This window comes from Poromitra crassiceps (assembly GCF_964638095.1).
Source record: "Poromitra crassiceps genome assembly, chromosome: 13".
Lineage (NCBI taxonomy): Eukaryota > Metazoa > Chordata > Actinopteri > Beryciformes > Melamphaidae > Poromitra > Poromitra crassiceps.
The window spans coordinates 47,793,662-47,806,688 of NC_139644.1; the positions used below are offsets into that span (position 1 = coordinate 47,793,662).

General features: G+C 45.5%; 1 protein-coding gene across 1 annotated transcript in view; it reads right to left on the reverse strand.

The window, feature by feature from the left end:
* LOC310788607 (uncharacterized protein) overlaps positions 1–13,027 on the reverse strand; it is a gene marked incomplete at both ends in the record, with an annotated part of 145,234 nt that overhangs the window by 29,671 nt on the left and 102,536 nt on the right. The window contains one exon of the mRNA XM_083650135.1: positions 10,052–10,098. Within this exon, the coding sequence (XP_083506261.1) occupies positions 10,052–10,098 (47 nt within the window). The remainder of the gene's footprint in view (positions 1–10,051; positions 10,099–13,027) is intronic.

A 13,027-nucleotide genomic window follows, 5' to 3' on the forward strand; every position in this document is an offset into this window, starting at 1 on the left:
TGGATTGAGCCAGCATGACAGCAAGATTTCAGGCCATCGTCAACATAGAAATGTCGATATACAAAGTTCCTCACTTCAGGTCCAATGTCCTCTTCGCCCTCCATGGCTGTCCTCTTCAGCCCGTAAATGGCCACAGCTGAGAGGGACAATTCCCGAACACATGAACTCTCATGCGGTACTCCAAAACTTCGCCATCAAGTTGGTGGTTGCGAAACCATAAGAATTGGAGGTAGTCCCGATGATCCTCTCTCACTAAAAAGCTGTGAAATATCTGTTGGATGTCTGTATCACCGCTACTGGCTCTGTCCTGAAGCGCATGAGGACCCCAAGTAAGGTGTTGTTGAGGTCTGGGCCCTGTAAGAGCACATCATTCAATGATATGCCCTTGAACTGTGCGCTTACGATCCTTATTTTCGCCGGTTTCTGGGGGTGGTAAACACCAAAGCTTGGTAAATACCAATACTCTTTGCCGGTCTCTGGTGGAGGAGCTAGCTCAGCATGTTAATTTCTGAAGATGGCTTTCATGAAGTCCACAAAATGGTGTTTCATCTCCGGTTTCCTATTCAGGGTACGGCGGAGTGACATCAGTCGGCTGAGGGCTTGCTCTCTGTTATTTGGTAAGCGCGGTCTTGGAGTACGAAACGGCAGAGGAGCCACCCAGCTGTTGGAATCATCTTTCATGAACTCCCTATTCATGATCTGAAGGAAGATTTCATCCTCGACAGAGGGTGCTAGCTTGTCGTCATCTTCAGAGTGGCTGTAAACCAGCTTGCCTAGGCCTGACTGGGTAGAAGCCAGTGTGCTAGGAGGTTTTCACTGCTCACATACTATCTTCTCTTTGAGGAAGATTCTGCTCTCACAAGGCTTGAAGTAACTGGGACACCCGCTCTCGAGGACATTGGTCTTGAATGTATTGACAGTTGGCCGGTGGGCTCCGCCAAGACAGACGTCACCAACTATGACCCAGCCTAGGTCCAGTTGTTGGGCATAGGGTGCATTGTGATGACCATTGTGCTGGCTGCGCACTTTGTGTACACGGATGATGTCTCTGCCAAGTAACAGAAGGATCTCAGCCGAAAGGTCAAGAGGAGGAATCTTGTCAGCGATAGGCCTGAGATGCATGTGATGACATGCAGCCTCTGGTGTTGGAGTTTCATCCCTATTATTGGGAATTAGATTGCACTCGATAAGGGTTGGCAGTGCTAAGTGAAGTTCCTCATCAGCTGACTCCCCCATGAATCCAGTGGCCCTCCTTCCAGCAGTATCTGTAGTTCCGGCACATGTTTTTAGGGTGTAAGGAGAAGTGTCACTCTGGATGTTAAACATATCAAATAATGCTGATCTAGCTAGTGACACATTACTTTGATCATCCAGTATCACATATGTCTTCATCCTTTGCTCTGGGTGCCCCTTCGGATAGACGTTGACCGGACAGATTTTCGAGCAGGAGTTCCTTGAAGACCCTCACCACAAACATCTGTGCATGAGGAGGTTGCTGGAGTGTGTTCAGTCGGCGGCTCCCCACCATGGTCAGTAGCAGGCGTATTGGAACTCGCAGCCCAAGGTGCTGGCCCTGCATGGAGTGCTGAGATGTGTCGGTCACTGTTGCATTCTGAGCAGTGGATAACTGCTTTACACTCCTTAGCCTGGTGTTGTTGAAGCGCAACATTTAAAACATATGTAGTTCTCTGTCAGGAAGCGCCTTCTTTCTGCAAGTGATTTTTACGAAAAACCTTGACACTTCTTGAGGGAATGAGGTTTCTTGTGGAGTGACAGACCCTTTAGCAGAGTCTGAGGAGAAGGGGTTTCCTACTTCAGTTTTACTGACTGATATAGGTCTGGTTTTCCATTGTTTTGATGAAGACCTGTCACCTTTGAACACAGCCGAGTTGGAGGCAGGGAGAGCAAAACTAGGATCACTTATCATCTCTGCATAGTGGAACACAAAGTCTACAAAGAATGAGAAAGGGGGATATGGAACATTATGCTCCCTCTTATAGTGAGAGCCCTGTTATCCACTGCTCTTGGTGTGGGGCAATTTCTCCACAATAGGGTTTATTCCCCTTGCTGTGTCAAGACAGCTGAGTCCTGGTAAGTAACCCTCATGCTTTCCTGCTTCAATTGCCAGGAGTAAATCTCCAAGTTCTTGAAGCTTCTGGAAATCTCTATTTGAATGTTTGGGGAAGTGGTCCAATCTATTGAAGAGAGAAGCCTCAATTGCCTCTGGAGAGCCATAGCCCTTGTCCAGCCTCTGCCAAAGCATGTCCAAACCGGTAGACGGATTATTAACGTTAACTGCCCTTATCCTCTTGGCATGTTGCAGTGACTCCCCACCAAGCCACTTAATGAGCAGGTCCAATTCTTCGCTGGGTTTGAGGTTTAGCCCCTCTACAGCATTAGTAAAGCTAGATTTCCAGGACAGATAACTATCAGGCATTTTGAGGGGCAAAATGTGCTTGGATGTACTCATCAGTACGACGTAGTGATTGCTTTGGTGATAGAGCGTGTCTGGTGTCATATACGGTAGTATACACAGGAGTAGTATAATGCGCTTACGCTGTACTGTGTCCATTATGGTAATATGACAGCAACAACAGGAAGTGTCAAGCTACTTTACCTGTATGTGTTTCCTGCTAGTACTGACATGTCATGCTGCCTCAAGAGCGATTCATTAAAATCAAGCTAAAGCTACAAGAAGCCTTTGTCTATTGTTTACATGGTGTCAGAAGTGAACGTGAGAAGTCATGGCTAAATTCAACCCGCCGACTAACTTTTCCTTCGACAAGCCTGGCGAGTGGCCAGATTGGCGGCAGCCTTTTGTGCGGTACCGGACCGCCACAAAGTTGGACAAGGATGATGGCCCCGTCCAAGTAAGCTGCCAATATACGCAATGGGAAATGAGGCAGAGAATATTTACCGGTCGTTTGTTTTCACCGATGATGCACAAGAAGATTACTTTGATATAGTGCTTGCAAAGTTTGATGAATATTTTGTGCCAAGGAGGAATGTGATACACGAACGTGCATGCTTCCATCTGTGTGTGCAGAGACCAGGAGAGAAAGCCGAGACTTTTATAAGGGCTCTGTACGAGTTGTCAGAACATTGTGAATTCGGCAGGAGCAGAGATGAAAACATCCGTGACCGGATAGTTGTTGGCATACTCGACAAGGAGGTCTCCCGAAAATTGCAGCTAACAAAGTACCTGACGCTGGCGCTGACCATCGAGACGGTTAGGCAGTCTGAGGAGGTTACTTCGCAAATCAGCATGCAAGGTGAAGCAACGGGGGCAGTACATTAAGTCACTTAGAAGCACAGCAAATGCACCAGCCGCCCCGGTAAGCCAAAAGGGGGAATAAGCAGGGCCAATGTGGACAGTGTGGAAAAGTGAGGCATAACAAAGACGAAAATTGCTCAGCTAGAACATCCACATGTAACACATGTAATAAAGTTGGACACTGGAGTAGAGTGTGCAGGAACAGGAGAGCAGTACGTGAAGTTGTTACACAGACAATGGAGGAGCAGCAGCAGTCATACTTCCTCTGGGAAGCCAGACGGAGCAGCAGAGCAATGGGCCATCAAATTGCTGCTGGGCTCCACACCGGTTGAGTTCAAGATCGACACCGGGGCCGATGTAAGCATAATCTGCGAAGAGACCTACCACTCACTCATCCCCAACATACCACTGGAGCCTGCACATATTCCTTTGGATAGCCCAGGCGGTGAGCTGCAGTGCCTAGGACAGATCCAGAGCACTGTCACCTACAAAGGCAAGACTCTCCCACTCACAGCATATGTCATCCGGGGACGCTCTGTAAACAACTTACTCAGCAGGCAGATGTCTGTGAAGATGAATTTGGTGAGGAGAGTGGAGGAAACTGTGTGCAAAGGAGCACAAGCACATGTAAGCATATGGTGAGCATACAGTAGGACATTAAAAACAGAACCTGTGAGAATACAGCTGAAAGACAATGCTCAGCCATATGCTGTATACACTGCACGACGAGTACCCCTCCCCATGCTGCGGTGTTAAAGAAAAGCACATGAAAAGCCCGTAGCTGTGTCGACTTCAAGAGGCTGAATGAGGCTGTAAAGAGGGAACAGTTCACTCTGCCAACAGCAAAGCTCAGTGGGGCCACTGTCTTTTCTTCACTGGATGCAGCCAGTGGATTCTTCCAGATACCGCTACACCCAGATAGCTGTAAGCTCACAACCTTCATCACGCCGCTCGACAGATTCAATTTCAAGCAGCTGCCGTTCGGGATAACAAGCACACCCGAAATCTTTCAGAGGAAGATGATGGAGACCCTGGAGGGGATGGAGGGGATGGAGGGTGTTGAGGCGTTTACGGTTGACATACTTGTGTATGGTGCCACAGAAGAGGAGCATGATGGTCGCCTGGAGAAGGTGATGCAGCGCATAGAGACCACTGGTCTGAAGCTCAACCGTGAAAAGTGCTCCATCAAGCAGAGTGAGCTGCGGTTCCTCGGGCACCTCATTGAACGGCCGGACCCGGACAAAGTGGAAGCTATACAGCAGCTATCACCACCCGAATATGTGCACGAGTTGAAGCGGATACTGGGAATGGTGAACTATCTCGCAAAATACGTTCCCAAACTGTGGCAGAGCCTCTGTATGAACTCTTAAAACACAAGAACACGTGGACAGGGAGTCATCCACAACAAGCAGCTTTTGAACAGATTAAACAGCTACTGACAACTGCACCAGTGCTCGCCTATTACGACGTGACCAAGCCCACTGCTGTGTCGGCCGACGCAAGCAGTTATGTTGGGGGGCATGCTACTTCAACTTTACGGGGAGCTGTGGAAACCAGTGGCGTATTGCTCCAGACGCCTGACTGAAGCAGAAACACGCTACGCCCAAATTGAGAAGGAGGGGCTGGCTGCTGTGTGGGCGTGCGAGAAATTTGACAGATATCTCGTTGGACTGGAGCAGTTTAAGCTGATAACCAACCACAAGCCACTAGTGCCTCTCATTAACACCCGCAGCCTGGACAATGTTCCCGTATGGTGTCAGCGTCTTCTCATGAGGCTCATGAGATTTAATGCAGTAGCAGAGTACACTCCCGGGACAACTCTGCTGGTCGCGGACACCCTGTCACGCAGTCCCCTGGCCAGCGCGTGCAAAGTGAGTGACATAGACACTGACGTGGCCTACTATGTGGCCAGTGTTGTGGCGGGAATCCCTGCATCTACAAGCAAGATGGATGAAACTAGAAAGGCGAGAACGCCGAGTGGCGTTAATTTTGCGGTTAGCGCTCTTCAAAACCAGGCCTTATTCAGTGCGCTGGCTCCCCTACCAAACACCACACATATGCATCTCTCCCAGCATGCATTGAGGCTTAATACATTTTGACAAGAAAAAGCAGCCAAATCACCCGAAGTAGGCTAAGAGATAGAAATAATATTTATGTTAACACAACATGCAATTCTAGATCATTTCAATATTGGACAAAATAAAACATAAAAATCAAAAGACAACCCAATATGAAACATACATGTAATCCAGGCCGTAGGCTATATATATCCGTCGCAAATACAACGTGTTATAGTTGAGTGACAACCGTAACACTGTTGTACTGTGATGTCCGCTCCAACAAGACTTAGCTTACTTGACACGTACTTTTTCAACAAAAACACATTTGCAATGACTTTACATAATGTATATTTATGTCGCATCATTTAGCCTGTGCTGTGATGTGCAGGTAGCCTACAAGTTATAAGCCTGCCCTGAATGAGCCGAGTGGGGGTGCTTGTTCACTATTGTGAAAGTTATGTGTTTACAACATATAAAGATCATGTGAGTGGATGGTATCAGGAATGTCACGATAGTTAACATTCTATATTGTACAGGGAGACCATCAGCCCTGCTGAACAGATCTGTATTTGCCTGTAGGTTGAATCGTTTTATTCAGGCTATGATCTGTGATGCGCTGAGATATCCATATTGGCATGAAGAGATGACAGCATGCAGCCGCAACCGGACTGGATTCGCTTTCTCCTGGATTGGAGCTTGGAAGGGGAGAATGAGATTGCTTTACACGAGGTCACCAATGGCCACAGTTGTGAATAATTCTACGCTTAAAAAGGCGTGGTTAAATAGTTAGTGCCGGCTTTAGCGCCGAGGAAAGATTAGGGAATGCGCCTGACCACGCCCACTAATAGCGCTAGTATTGGAGGAGCTAAATCTGCAAGGGATATATATACCACCCGGATTACATGTTTCACATAGGGTTGTGTTTTGATTTTGCAATTTTATTTTGTCCAATATTGAAATGTTCCACAATTGCAATTGTGTTAAGAGCAACATTATTTCGATCTACCACTTACCCTATTTAAGCTGATTTGGTTGCTATTTCTTGTCAAACGGATTGGCCTCAATGCATACTGGGAGATTTCACATGTGTGGCTTTGTGCCTGTCTGATGCGCTGCCTGTCTGATGCGCGAGGCGAGATGGAGTGAGAGAGAGAGAGGGGGGACAGAGAGTGAGATGGCAGAGGAGAGCTCCGTGCAACCGGCGCACTGAATAGGCCTGGTTTTGAAAAGCGCTAAGCGCTAAATTAATGCCAGGGCGGAAGATATCGTTAGGCCGGTATTTAAGGCCGAAACACCCATTCTGGCATATTCTGGCACTGTGCCACGCCTCTTTGGCGTAAAGCGCATTTCAGGGCCTAAAACCATGTTGCTATCTTCCCGAGGCAGGCGCAAGGCACATTTTTTTGCGTTTAAAGCCAGTTTTTGGGCCTAAGGCCTGTACCAAGATAGGGCCCATAGTTATCAATTTTAACATCATTATCAGAGATATAACTATTAAGCCATGTCTCAGAATGTGTAATTACACTAGGTTTATTATAAGCAAGCCAACCTCTTAGAAGGTACATTTTAGAAGGTAAGCTCCTAATATTTAGATGTATAAGATGTAGACCCTTAAATGTATTCATTATTCATGAGTGACAATGAAGAAACATCCACATAAATATATCAACAACAAATATGTCCTAGGTATGTCATGAGAAGAGGGGCTAGTGGTAAGGAAAGAGCAGCAAACCCGCACTGTACTCACGCACACACACACACACACACACACACACACACACACACACACACACGTGTACATGAGTACGGTGCGGCTAGTAGTAGTTAATTAATTTCCATTCATTTTCCACTGTAGATCTTCTCTAGAAATCCTTCTGGCATTTTTTCACTATATTAATTAATTAAAAATCAAATCTTTCAATCAAATTAAATTGTTATTTTGTATCTATTTTTTGCATTGTTAAGCCAATTACACATTAATGGCACTATGTGTGACTTTTTTTGTCCACTATGATGTCGCCATTTCCAACCAAAACAAAGGGGTGTTACCCAAACAATCTTGACCCCACCCACCAGCGCGGAGCACTTCCTGCTCCCCACGCCTCCCTCTCATCACATCCCCTCCCCCGGCCCCCTCTTGTACCACAAGCAACGGAGAAATTAACAACTATTTTGTGGATAATGCCTACTGCAGACGTAACTACATAAAACAAGCACAAATGCATATCGGCTATGTCTTTGGCTTGAGTAATGACAAATTTCACATGATAGTCATAAAACTTTAGGTTAGTCCCAATAGTCCCCTTGGTAACGCTATACTGTTATTTGTATCATCTGCTAACCGATCAAAATCCATGTAACATATATATACCTTCTGAATAGCCTGCTAGCCCTCCTGCTATTGCTAAGTAAGGTTAGCCAAAACGTTGTCTAAAACTTGTTTGACATAGCTAAATTAGGATGATTTCAATTCAATATTGGGGACATCGCTAGCTAACCACAACTGTCTGGCAACAGTGAGTAGCTTGTAGCCTATGTGTTTTTGTTCGTCTGCTAATACCAAGACATGGCCAAAATGTATTCATAGTGCAACGCTAGTATTGTTACAGTTGTTCAAACTAATTTCAAACGCTTGAATCACTGCTGTTTCTTTATAGGCAGGCAAACCTAGACCAAGGTGCATGCCTGAAGCCCAGGCTAGCACCAGTGGGACCCGATGCACAAAGAGGAGGCAGGGTCGCCCGGGACAGAAGTCAGAGAGGAAGGTCGGCTGCAGGACGATAGCAGATCTTGTCGACATCCTGAAGAACCGCATAGCTGGATGGAACTGGTCACATCATTCTGGTGTAGCCCATATACCTATATATTTTAGTTTTGCAAATAAAGTCTTTTTTCTGATTAACAAAGTTGTGAAATGTACTGTGAAACATCACATACACTGTCTATTATATAAAGTAGGCTATATATACACACAGAAACACAAATACTGGTAGGCTACTGTAGCTATACACACTCAGCTATAAAGTAGGCCAATCAACTGTTACAATGGACAACAGAGTCACAATGGAGAATAGTGGCCAAAGAGACATGGTCAACTGTATTTGTGTACAGAAGATTGCAGACAGCAAACATATGAAAACATCAAAGATAATGGAACATTTATTATACAGGTTTGCTATAAAAGCACAATTTCTCCATCTCAAATATCATCATCGTTGGTCCACTTGTTTTCTATCCTGACTATTTCTGCCTTGTTATAGTGACAGACAAGTTAGAGATACCAGTGTGTGTTCTAGTAAAACTGTACAAGATAAATTGTCACTTATAAAAAGAAGACATAGTTGCTGTGGACATAAAGTAGCGACATAAAGAAACGATCAATCTAGCAGCTTGGCTGAATAAAAAAGGACATTATTGCTCACAGGAGCCAGTCTTTTGCAGTGGGGGGTAAACAGCAGATGTACGTGACAAGGAAATTATTCAGAGGGCTTGGACATCGTCAGCTCTCCTATCCTCTCTGGATGACTGGCACCTTGGAAATCAGACAAATGGAAATGTGTTTAGTATTCATTTGAATCATCTATTTTGTAGCTGCTATATATCAAGACAGGGTTCCTCCACATTGTCATGAATTAGATACTTTTTCCAAACCTTGATTTGCTTGGAAGGTGTTTCAGCTATTTTCTAATGTAACATTGCTTAGTGAGACAGAATAGAAAAACAAACTGCTAACATTAGCAAAGCTAGCTTTTCTCTAAGTTTCTAAGTTTTTACATTACTATACCGTTCTGCGTCATAGTGACAGCAACTGGACGTAATTATAACAGAAAATGCATGCAAAATTTGTAATGGGAAGTAACATTATGTCATGCATGTCAACTTGTCACCAGAATGTCTGTGTATGAGTTATACATGAACAACAACCTAATCAAATCCAGCAACAGGCCACACTCGCAGCGTAAAGTCATTTGAATAGCCGTGAAAAGCAACAGTTAGCCAACTAGTGATTACAACATTCTCAGAACAAATTCACAATATCGATAACAACTTGTACATTTCGCTATCATGCCTAACGTTACTGAAATGGGACATGCAAAAGCTATAACATTAGTTACTTACACATGAGGAGAACTAACGCCAGCTCCGAGTCACTTTGCAGGCCCTATAGCTGCTCGTAGGGCTCTCCATCTAGTGAAAGCCAGATCGGCAAGGTTGACTCTGGTCTGAGATCTTTCTTTTCAGCGGCGATTTGGCTAAAGTATGCAGTTTCTAAGGTGGATGAGTGTGCCTGGAAGCGCCCCGCATCGGGGTCCGCCATCTTGCTCATCAAAATTCTGTTTTTGGCTGTGGGCTGGGCGGGGCTAACTAGGTTGGCCTCTCCAGGGAGGGATTTCTATGTAAACAAATCACGCCCATTCGGGCACCCTGCAGAAAGTAAAGCTTGTAACCACAACACAGGGAGGAAGCGTGGCTTCGTTGTAAACACAGAAATGACTCACTGTCATCCCTCTACAAATACAAGGTAATGGTTTGGTGATATTTAATAGTACTAGTAGTAGAATCCTACACATAGTACCTTTAAGCTTCCACTAGTCTAACCAGACAGTTAAATACATAAAATGTTATTGGCATTCTGTTATGAAATCATGAAATGATCGGACATTGAATGAGGTCAAGTTTAGCGTATTCATGAATCAAATTAACTTAGATAACTTACATTTCCTCACACCTGGTCTCAACATCTGCTCTCCACCATGATCCACACTGAGGGAATAAACAAAGTCAGATAAGCAGATTGTCTTTGTTGCTGGAAACATGGCTATATAAGTTCAAATATGAATTAGTTTCCATTCAGCAACGATCATAACTGCTGTTAGACATAAATCAATATCCCTCATCCTCTCAGTGTGACAGAAAAACGTGTGACTCAGCCCTCTAGCAGACGTTGACAACTGACCTAAGTGCATCAAGCTAGCCATCTTTAATTTAGGATTGCATATAAATGTAAAGGGTAGGATAATCATACACTGGTCTCAACGTAGGGTGTAATCGTTTATACATTACATACAGTTCAGGTTATTGCTTGCTGATCCAGTGCTCTATCTTCCCACTGGCCATAGGTGCTAAAACTGGCGTTAAACGCTGTCGAAATGGGTACGGTGCACCCACATCCCCTCGAACCCCACAGTGACTTAGGGTCATATATCCTACAAGCCAACGTGCACATTCAGCAGAGGAGTGATGTCATCTGGGACACCATGGCTTGGTGTTGCTCAGAGAGCAGTAGCCGAATGGCATGAAGAAAAGAAGAAGTTAGAGGTTATTGCATTATGATGTTATAATTCAGTAATTATAAGGTTTATGATCAGGTTTTGTTTATGTGTTTAATAGGGGTGTCACAATATATCGTCCCACGAAATTTCGCGATAGTGAAACGTCACGATATGTATCGTTGAGATGAAATCTCATATCGTGAAAAAAAAAAATTTTTTTTTTTTTTTTTTTTTTTTTTTTTTTTTTTTTCCAAAAGTAGACAAAGAAACGTCTTTGTTTGTTGAAGTTCAATGTGTGGAAAGTAGTTCAGTTGAACAAGTCTCTGAAGAGACACATGAGAAGTTATACAGGAGAGAAACCATTCAATTGAGTTTCTGGCAAAACTGTTTACTTGACAGGAAAAACTGAAGATGCATAAAAAATAGACTAAGAAAAGTCTTGTTGTTTGAGTTTGAAGAAAAACTGAAGATGCATAATGAGAATTTATACTGCTGAGAAACCTTTTAGTTCAAAGTAAATCTAAGTGACGGTGTAACTCATTCTATTTCAAGATAAGCCTTATCTCCAATCTCATGTTTTTTCTAGTTGTTATTGTAATAACAATTTCCCACAACAGCATGTTTTGTATTTGTGCATTTCAAATAAAATACTACTTTTCCAGTCATATATTGTCATTATTCAAGTTTAAAAAAATATTGTTAAAATCGTATCGTATCGTATCGTTATCGTGAACCCAGTATCGTGATACGTATCGTATCGTGAACTGAGTGTATCGTGACACCCCTAGTGTTTAATAGAGTACAAGTGGTAATCGATGTGTTCTAAATGTGTCTGGTGGATACGTTTGAAACTAAGGTTACAGTACAGTAGAATTAAAACATTATGAGTTTCACACACACAGGGCCATGGGTAACCATGCTGTGTGTGGCAATGTGCTGTCAGGATCGGTGTTAGACATGTGGATCTATTCGCGGGTAGTTGAGGGCCACGGGAAACTTGGTAGGTCTTGAGAAGCTGGGGTGTTGTGGAACTTGATGGCTGGGGCTGCACAGTTCGAGGTTTGGGAACGGTCGCAGAGATTGCAGAAGTTGCTGGTTGCAGAAGTTGCAGGTTGCAGACGTTGCAGAGATTGGTATGATCCTTGATGTGAATTTATGAATCACTCGCGAGAGCCTGCCGGAGCGGACCTTTGTAGCATAAAAGAATATGACATCACATGTGTTATGACATCACCAGCGAGGCCATCGGAAGGCATGATTGAGGCACTTATGAATCATGACATCATCAGTGATCGATGACATCATAGTAGGAATGACGACGTCAAAGTAGGAATGATGACGTCATCCTAACAGTACCCTCCCCTCAACGGGCGTCACCCGGCGCCCGATCAGCCGCAAGGAAATCCCGAATGAGCGCAGCGTCAAGGATGAACCGGCGGGGAACCCAACTGCGTTCCTCGGGGCCGTACCCCTCCCAATCCACCAGGTATTCAAACCCACGACCCCTGCGTCGCCTGTCCAACAGCCGCCGGACCGTGTAGGCAGGGTGCTCGTCGATTAACCGAGGCGGCGGGGGGGCCGCCGCAGGAGGGCACAAGGGACTAGAGTGCACCGGCTTGACCTGGGATACGTGGAAGGTATGGTTGATGCGACAGGGAGAAGCAGGTAGAACCAAGCGGACAGCCGCAGGGTTCACAACCCGCTCAATAACAAAAGGCCCGATAAAACGGGGCGCAAGCTTCCTTGACTCAACCTTCAAGGGAACGTTCCGAGACGAGAGCCACACTCTCTGACCCGGCGCATAGGCTGGGGCCGGTGTGCGGCGGCGGTTAGCCTGGACTTGCGTCTTGGCAGAGGAACGTAATAGTGATGCGCGAGCCCTCTTCCACGTGCGACGGCAACGGCGCAAATGTGTCTGCATGGAAGGCACCGCAACCTCCTCCTCCTGGGAGGGGAACAAGGGCGGCTGAAAACCGAAGCAGCATTCAAAGGGAGACATGCCGGAAGAGGCGTTGGGGTGCGTGTTGTGGGCGTACTCAACCCACGGCAACTGGGCACTCCAGTGGGAGGGGTCAGCAGCTGTGGTGCAACGCAGCATGGTCTCCAACTCCTGGTTGACCCTCTCGGCTTGGCCATTAGTCTGCGGGTGATAACCCGACGAGAGGCTGACAGTCGTGCCAAGAGCCGTACAGAAGGCCTTCCAAACCTGAGAAATGAACTGGGGCCCCCGATCGGACACAATGTCAGACGGAATGCCATGTGCCCGGTACATGTGTAAAACCAAGAGGTCCGCCGTCTCCTTGGAGGACGGGAGCTTAGGAAGTGGAATAAAATGAGCCCACTTAGAGAATCTGTCAATGACGGTCAAGATGACGGTGTTCCCATCGGATGGGGGGAGTCCGGTTATAAAGTCCATGGCC